Source organism: Corythoichthys intestinalis, chromosome 9 (assembly GCF_030265065.1).
Source record: "Corythoichthys intestinalis isolate RoL2023-P3 chromosome 9, ASM3026506v1, whole genome shotgun sequence".
In the NCBI taxonomy this organism is placed as follows: Eukaryota; Metazoa; Chordata; class Actinopteri; order Syngnathiformes; family Syngnathidae; genus Corythoichthys; species Corythoichthys intestinalis.
The window spans coordinates 45590778-45600157 of NC_080403.1; the positions used below are offsets into that span (position 1 = coordinate 45590778).

A 9380-nucleotide genomic window follows, 5' to 3' on the forward strand; every position below is an offset into this window, starting at 1 on the left:
CATATCGAACAATTTTGAAATTTGGCCAAATTGGGCGTCTCAGCAAAACTTCAAGTCACCTGAGTGTTTTCCGCCATATATACAGTAGTTATAATGTAGTAATATACAGTAGGTCATGTTTATTGAGTTATACCCAACAGCCCCTCCAAAACAATACAAAATAAAATAGCTATAAGTAATCTTCCCAAAAGTGGCAAAATGAAAAGAATATTCTGTTTGATTTTGAGAGAAGACAAATGACATACAATAGACATTAGATAAAATACATTTTAATGAAATATAGTGCTTGGTTTATTGTGAAAGGAAAGGTAGTAACAGCTTTCCTCATATAAATGCTGCACATATACAGTATGTCCTTCAAAACAAGTTTAGTGAGCGCAAGGGTTATGGAAACAGCCTATTTCACTTAATGACATACAAAACTTTGATCAGCCTTGGTAAGTAAACAGAGGCTAAGGCCCACTCACGAGCAATTCTTACTGGTTTATTATTTCAAGGTTAGCGTCGGCACGGTTGGCATTCAGCAAATTTCCTGTGGAAAGTTCTGTCGTTCTTGCAGGAATGTAACCATGCATGTCCACTAAACACGAGTGTGCACGAGTCAGCACAGAATGTTTTGGTGCTTATGACTAACTACACTGCAGGGTGTGGTGTTTAAGTATACTATATTCATGCTATTACATTAGACTGCTAATTGCTGCTCTAAAAGGCTACTCCTTGTGTTGCTTATCTCTCCTCCTGCAGGAGTTGAAGTCGGTCCTCTGCATAGTGAGGCCTGCTGTGTCCAGTGTCGATGGCCTCGCAGTCGTCTGTGAAAAACACCAAGTCCTGCCAAAGCATTAAAGACCCGAGGTCACGTTTAAGCTGCAAAAAGAATTGACCGGTGATTTGAGATGCACTCACTCGATAGCAAATTCTTGTGATGATGGCGTAGAAGTTCTGGATTTTTGTTTTCAGCAGCACAATCCTGGGTCGCTCTCTACAGTACTGGCTAGGATGGTTGACGAGCACGTAGAGGAAGTCACGAAGTTTGGTTGTTATGCAGGAGTTCTACGAAAATAAAGCCATAGCGGTCATAAAAGGTGTCTGTTTCGAGCAGTGATTCTCAAAGTGTCGTAAGAGGCCCAATGCTGGTACACAGGCTTGCATTAAGCTCCTCTCATCATCCTGAAAAAATGTGGAAATATTCTGCTTATGTTGTCGTTTTTCGGGTAGGAATTTTGGTCGTTTTAATCCTTAAATGGCAAATTTGGTAACACTACACTTTGGCGAACTACGTTCATTCTGTTCACACCTTTGTTGTTGGCAGATGCAGTGCAAATCAATTGCCAATGAAACATACTGTACCTTTTGAATCGAGTTTGTTTCAATTCCTCACCATCAAAAAAGGTAATGTAGTTTTTTTATATACAGTGGGGCAAATAAGTATTTAGTCAACCACCAATTGTGCAAGTTCTCCTACTTGAAAATATTAGAGAGGCCTGTAATTGTCAACATGGGTAAACCTCAACCATGAGAGACAGAATGTGGGGAAAAAAACAGAAAAATCACATTGTTTGATTTTTAAAGAATTTATTTCCAAATTAGAGTGGAAAATAAGTATTTGGTCACCTACAAACAAGCAAGATTTCTTGGTGTCAAAGAGGTCTAACTTCTAACGAGGCTCCACTCGTTACCTGTATTAATGGCACCTGTTTTAACTCATTATTGGTACAAAAAACACCTGCCCACAATGTCAGTCAGTCACACTCCAAACTCCACTATGGCCAAGACCAAAGAGCTGTCAAAGGACACCAGAGACAAAATTGTAGACCTGCACCAGGCTGGGAAGACTGAATCTGCAATAGGTAAAACACTTGGTGTAAAGAAATCAACTGTGGGAGCAATTATTAGAAAATGGAAGACATACAAGACCACTGATAATCTCCCTCGACCTGGGGCTCAATGCAAGATCTCACCCCCCTGGCGTCAAAATGATTACAAGAACGGTGAGCAAAAATCTCAGAACCACACGGGGACGACCTAGTGAATGACCTACAGAGAGCTGCGACCACAGTAACAAAGGCTACTATCAGTAACACAATGCGCCGCCAGGGACTCAAATCCTGCACTGCCAGATGTGTCCCCCTGCTGAAGCCAGTACACGTCCAGGCTCGTCTGTGGTTCGCTAGAGAGCATTTGGATGATCCAGAAGAGGACTGGGAAAATGTGTTATGGTCAGATGAAAACAAAATAGAACTTTTTGGTTGAAACACAGGTTCTCGTGTTTGGAGGAGAAAGAATACTGAATTGCATCCGAAGAACACCATACCCACTGTGAAGCATGGGGGTGGAAACATCATGCTTTGGGCTGTTTTTCTGCAAAGGCACCAGGACGACTGATCTGTGTAAAGGAAAGAATGACGGGCCACGTATCGAGAGATTTTAAATAAAAATCTCCTTCCATTAGCAAGGGCATTGAAGACTGGGTGGCTGGGTCTTTCAGTATGACAATGATCTGAAACACACAGCCAGGGCAACAAAGGAGTGGCTCCGTAAGAAGCATTTAAAGGTCCTGGAGTGGCTTAGCCAGTCTCCATATGGAAGGAGTTGAAAGTCCGTGTTGCCCAACGACAGCCCCAAAACATCACTGCTCTAGAGGAGATCTGCATGAAGGAATGGGCCAAAATACCAGAGCTTGTGAAGAGTCACAGAAAACGTTTGGCCTCCGTTATTGCCAACAAAGGGTACATAACAAAGTATTGAGACGAACTTTTGGTATTGACCAAATACTTATTTTTCACCATGATTTGCAAATAAATTTGTTAAAAAACAAACAATGTGATTTTGTTTTGTTTTTTTTTCACATTCTGTCTATCATGGTTGAGGTTTACCCATGTTGACAATTACAGGCCTCTCTAATATTTTCAAGTGGAAGAACTTGCACAATTAGTGGTTGACTAAATACTTATTTGCCCCACTGTATAAACATTTTTCTCCATTGCACTCTGTCACGATAATTCAGGGGTGTCCAAACTTTTTTCTCTAAGGGCTGCATTCAGAAAAATCAAAGGCTGCAAGGGTGAACTTCAAATCCTTCCATTTCCTTGTGTTAAACATAGGATCGAAATCAGGTAAAAAAAAAAAAGAATTGGGGTTTTTAATTTTTTTTCTTCAATTTTTAGTTCTGAAGGAATCCGACCTTCTAGCCAGACAGCTGGAATCGCACCAGCCAAACTGCCGGACCCATGCTGGCGCAGATCCAACAATCCGGGATTCGGGGGTAACTGTTGTCCGGACAACAAGGGTCGTGGATTTTGCCACCTCAGCATCAAAGGGGCTCTAGGAGTGTTGTCAATCGTGTTATCAGTGGATACCGGGCGTTCTCCGGTGCTGCTTGTGTTGGTACAGAGCGTCCTGCCATTTTTTCTGGACTGTCGGAAGAACTGATTGCGAGAGTTGGTGCGTCAATCTTGCTCACGAACACATGTCGGGCTTCCGTGATAAGAAGGCGTTGTGTATCTTTTATGCCCTATAGTCTGCTTGTTTTCCTTAAACTATGGTATAATTGCTATTTATTTTATATTGGGTGTGTTAAAGTAATACAAACAGTCAAACAGCTAATACGAGAAACGATACTATTCCCTGTTTAATTATATTAAGTGTGTTAGAGCAATGCAGACAGACGGTGCCTACGAGAAAAGGTACTACCTACTTTAGTTCTAACTGGCGATAGGCGCCCAATCCGTTATGACTAGGAGTGTTGGCAGCGGTCAACCCCCCCCCCCCCCCCCCCCAGATAAATTGGATTGGACGTCTGTCACCGTCAATAGCAGTGAAACATGATCCTTTAAAGCCAGGCTTTCCAGTTGAAATGTTTTTTATGTCTTTAAAGGAACACTTAATAACTTTTCAGTTTTGGTCATTTTTAGCGACGCTGGTGGACAAAAGCGGTAGTGTTTTGCCTTAAGGAAGAATGTTTCCCATGAGGACCAGCACACACCCGCACAATGTCGTAAAATCATGATCTCACGGTCGCCTGCAGATGGATAAATGACATTTCTGTTCCCAGCGGCTGTGTGAAGGATGAATAGTAATAGGGTAATTAATCCAGTTGTGGCTAAACAATAGCATTTGACGGTTAGCAACCGTGTGGCAAAATGTGGCTAACTTGCCTTAAGGAGGACTGGATTTCTCATGAGGACTAGCGTATACCCGCACAGTGTCATAAAATCATGATCTCCCAGTCGCCTGCAGATGGATTAAACGACATTTCATTTTCCAGCGGCCGTGTGAAGGACGAAAAAGTTATAGGGTAATGAATCCTGTTCTGGCTAAACAATAGCATATGATTGTTAGCAACCGTGTGGCTTGGTGTGGCTAACGCTCTCACCCCATCCGACTCGTCAGTGCTTAAGAGTAAGGTTAAGGGGGGAGGGCGTCACGCCAGCGAGTGAAAGCTGGGCCAACGTTTATTTTTGAGTATATTTTTATCCTGGTAGCCTTTTTTTCCCTCCTCGGACAAAACTTTTTGTCTCTTTTATTGCTCTGCCATCCTTGCAGAATTCACACGAAAGCGTTCACGTAGAGATCAGTCTTTATAAAGAATGGGGAAAGGGGGAAGTGACGTATGCCGTAAAGCAGTCAGCACATTTGTAGTTTTTCTTGTGTGGCAGGATTCCTGCCACCCTCCTCAAAGTTAATTAATGCCTGTGAAAGCGATACAGACCCCCTCAAGATATAAAAGAGGTATCATCCAACTAGTAGTCAACGTATCATCACAAATGTTATGAAAATATTTTATAAAGGTTGAAAAGTGACCCAGTGTTGCTTTAAATGAATAAACAAACAAAAAGATTTAAGGTACTGTACTATCCTCAGATGTATTCGATTTGGTCTGCTTATGATGGATCAAAAATATTCTTTACCCGGGGTGTAAACCAACAATTTCATGATGATATCGAAATGAGCCGATATTGCACGGTTTGCTACGATTCGTTTCAAGGGCCTTCGATTGATTTAAAACTATAGTATGTACACATTTAACACAATCCATTTCCAGTTCCATTTCACCAAAAGCAAAGAAAAATACATTGCAATTATGCTGTGTTAGACAATTCGGTTGCTGAAACATTTTTAACATTTTAATGAAAACTATTCTACTTCAACATATAAAAAAAGTGTCATTCAACTAGTAGTCAGTCAACATATCACAATGGCAGTGACTGAATTAAGGGCTACAAGCAACAAAATAACCCAGGACAGGGGTATGATATTTATGATTAATGTATATATATATTAAGTATCGTATATATACACTATACTGAGACAAACTGCAGACAACAAAATTCAAGAAAATCACAACTAAGATAGCTCAATTTATCACATTGGATTATTTATATACTAGTATGGCGGAAAACACTGACAAGGCTGAAAAAGCAGTTTCTGCTCTTGCACCCCTCTTTAAAATAAACTGCTTTATTTTAAGCCATAATAACTGTTGTGCTTGATAGAAAAATATGTCCATATGCTGCAATAGCAGATTCATGGCCCATCAAGCCCTCGAACTAATTTGTCCATTTTACCCTGGGAACACCATTTACAGACGTTGCGCAACCGCTTTTGTTTCAACCTAGTCATAAAAAAAGGTAAGTAATCATATTTATTATTCAAAATGTCATTGTTCTTTATGGGGCGCCGTTTGTAAAGAAGCACATGCTCAAAATTACGACAACATTTTGTCACATTTAGCGCCACACAGTGTTCAAAATGGTGTGAAATTTTTAGAGTCACTTTTTTTTTTTTGCCCATTTACAACATTATTTAGCAAACAAATTTTTATTTTTAAAGTAGAAGTTTTGGACCTGATTGTAACAGAAAACGCCAGAACTAAATATTTAGCTTAATATGCAAATTCACATGACTGGAGACCGGAAGTAACAAAATAAAAGATGGTGGCGCAGCTCAGATTGTCTGTTTACGTTGCTTGAAAATTAATTAAACCTACTCAACGGTGGCAGTCTGCTCTTAGACATGAGTCACTGTGATAATAACAATATATAGGTAAAATACATATTTAGGAGAAACTATTTAAAGAATATTTTTGTGTGCTCCAGCTTTTATTTTGTTACTTCCGGTCTCCAGTCATGTGATTTTGCAGATTAAGCTAAATATTTAGTTCCAACCATTTCGAGATTTAGCATTTAGGATATAGGATATAAATTTAGGATTTCAATTAAATATTTAGTTCTGGTTTTAAACCATTAGGTCCAAAACTTCTTATTTAAAAATAAATATTTAAGTTGCTAAATAATGTTGTAAATGTGCAAAGAAAAGTGACTCTAAAAATTTCACACCACATTTTAAACACTGTGTGGCGCTAAATGTGAGAAATGTTGTCGTAATTTTGAGCATGTGCTGCTTTACAAAAGGCGCCCCATAGTTCTTGTTCTTGTTTGGGTCATATTTAATGTAGGGCTGTCAAACGCTTAAAATTTTTAATCGAGTTAATTACAGCTTAAAAATTAATTAATCGTAATTAATCGCAATTCAAACCATCTATAAAATATGCCATATTTTTCTGTAAATTATATATATATTCTGTAAAATAAATTGTTGGAATGGAAAGATAAGACACAAGATGGATATATACATTGAACATACGGTACACAAGAACTGTTGTGGGCATTTCACTCTACTGTCATTTAAATCTGTCTATGCTGTCCTCACTCCGAAGCGTCTACTTTTTCCAAAGCTAGTGAACGACGCCTTAATAATCAGACTTCTTCCTTTTTCATCTGATTTATTAATAAAATGGCCTCAAACCATTGTCCTCTTTAGACCGTAGTAAAACTCCCAAAAAAAAGTACACAAGCATTGCTTTAGCAACAACGTTAGCTTAGCACGCCATACAGGTTCACTAAACATAAACAAAAAGCGTCTCATACAAAAAAATATAACATTTCGCTTACTAACATAATATGTACATTCTTTACAACAACCATACTTACGGACAAATCTTGTCCAAAGATCATATAAGCACGTCATTACCACGTAGGCATCAGCCCGAGACGTCGTGCAGCCATATTGAACTGGCAAGAAAGCAATAAACCATGTCGCAAAGCGACCACAAGAGTTCGCTGTTAGACAGCACAAAAAACCTTGCTGTAAAACTTACCAAAAGGCAGAATACTGTCTGAGCGGGACATGTGCGTTAATTGCGTCAAATATTTTCACGTGATTAATTAAAAAAATTAATTACCGCGCGTTAACGCGATAATTTTGACAGCCCCAATTTAATGATATCTTCATACAAGCAACCAAAACCTGGGTAGTGGACCGCAGTTGGCCCGCGGGCCGTGGTTTGGACACCATTATAATATAGCTGGTGTTGGTCCTCAGGGTAACTGGAAGAATGAGATTCCTTGCAGGTGCAGAGTACGTGAAGTTATAACTTACATGAACATCAAGGAAAATGACCGGCAGGACCTCAGCACACGTTTTCTGGCAAAACAACAGTAAAGGGTCAATTTGGACAACGTGACAATGCAACACATTGAAATAAGGGTGCGCTTACCGTGCGATGGTAAGTGTGGATCTTATCCAGCAGGGTCATCACTTCTTTACTCAGGCTCAGCGCCCTGGAGTAACAAGTCGGAGGCGCACATTGTGACAGACCTACAATGCCGAGGAAACACAACGCGATTGCCGATTCCACTCTCATAGTGAAGACTGCTCAGTGCAGTTGATCGCGCTCGCTGGTTGGTGCAGAGCTTGCGCGTTCCAACGCAAAAACACGAGTTGGAAGCGGAGGGCGACTTAAATGGAGTGGTTGAGGGGGAGAGAAAAAAAGATGTGGGGGATGACGTGGAAGCATAGCAACGCCGAGAAAAACATCTGACCACCACTGGTATATTGTTTTAAAGAGATTTGTTAAGTGGTGCAACTTGTTAAAACAATGGGGTTTTTTTTGTTTTTTTTTGTTTTTGTTTTGAAAACTCAATACAATTTTGATAGTAGCCTTCCATATCCAGTATGTGTGATTAAAGCTATTAACCATAAGCAGATTTTAAGGGGGGCCAGCCCCCAGGTGGCCGAAAAGTGTCAATGCATGAAATTGACCTTCCTATAGACCAGGGGTGTCCAAACTTTTTGCAAAGGGGGCCAGATTTGGTGTGGTAAAAATGTGGGGAGCCAACCTTGGCTGACGTCCTTTACGCAGAGCAATATATTTAAGCAAATTTTAGCAAGCCATTCTGTGTGTCACATTTGCTTTATTATTATTATTATTTTTTATTAATAATTTCAACAATCTCGCAACTGGCTTTCTCTTTCAACTCTCGGACTCTTGCGAAATACTGCTGCTGTGAAATTAAACTAGCTTCAAAAGTTGCTTCAATTTCTCGCCGCGTATCTTCCCTGTAATGTCGTACATGTCAACGTGTCTTGTTTGGTAATATCGCGTCACATCAAACTCTTTGAAAACAGCGACTGTCTATTTGCAAATGAGGCAGACACAGTTAATTTTTGATTGAATAATAAAGACAAAAACGCCCTAGCCAAAATGTTGCCCGAACACAAATCAACATTACTTTACTATCACAAAACAGTTGCTTCAATAAAAAAAAAGTCAAAAAATAGCTTTCACATGCATTTTTTTTTTAGTTTCAAATGTATTCTTGCATTCAAACTAGGGCTGTCAAACGATTAAAATTTTTAATCGAGTTAATTACAGCTTAAAAATTAATTAATCGCAATTAATCGCAATTCAAACCATCTATAAAATATGCCATATTTTTCTGTAAATTATTGTTGGAATGGAAAGATAAGACACAAGATGGATATATACATTCAACATACGGTACATAAGGACTATTTGTTTATTATAACAATAAATCAACAAAATGGCATTAACATTATTAACATTCTGTTAAAGCGATCCATGGATAGAAAGACTTGTAGTTCTTAAAGATAAATGTTAGTACAAGTTAGAGAAATTTTATATTAAAACCCCTCTTAATGTTTTCGTTTTAATAAAATTTGTAAAATTTTCAATCAAAAAATAAACTAGTAGCCCGCCATTGTTGCTGTCAATAATTACTTACACAATGCTCATGGGTCATGCTCAGCCTATTAAAATCAGTCGCACCCAAGCGCCAGCAGAGGGCGGCAAAACTCCATAAAACACAACAAGTCAGCGTTTCACTGTGTACTGCCATTTAAATCTCTCTGAGCGGGGCATCTGCGTTAATTGCGTCAAATATTTTAACGTGATTAATTTAAAAAATTAATTAACGCCCGTTAACGCGATAATTTTGACAGCCCTAATTCAAACATTTTTTTGTTTGTTTTTGATTGAAGCGACTTTTTTGTTGATTGAAAACATATATTTTAATTTAATT

The 9380-nt window shown here is 39.0% G+C and overlaps 1 protein-coding gene across 2 annotated transcripts; it reads right to left on the minus strand.

Moving 5' to 3' along the window:
* Window positions 1-266: 266 nt before the first annotated feature.
* LOC130921880 (cytokine-like protein 1) lies at window positions 267-7837 on the minus strand. 2 transcript variants are annotated; one of them, XM_057846223.1, is made up of 4 exons: window positions 7556-7806; window positions 7438-7482; window positions 904-1050; window positions 269-828 (listed from the first exon to the last, which is right to left on the minus strand). In XM_057846223.1, the coding sequence occupies exons 1-4, from the start codon at window positions 7700-7702 to the stop codon at window positions 727-729; spliced, it is 441 nt and encodes a 146-aa protein (XP_057702206.1). In that variant the 5' UTR covers window positions 7703-7806; the 3' UTR covers window positions 269-726. The 2 variants fall into 2 exon arrangements, with proteins under 2 accessions (XP_057702205.1, XP_057702206.1); XM_057846222.1 differs by having other exon boundaries at window positions 267-1050; window positions 7556-7837.
* Window positions 7838-9380: the final 1543 nt, after the last annotated feature.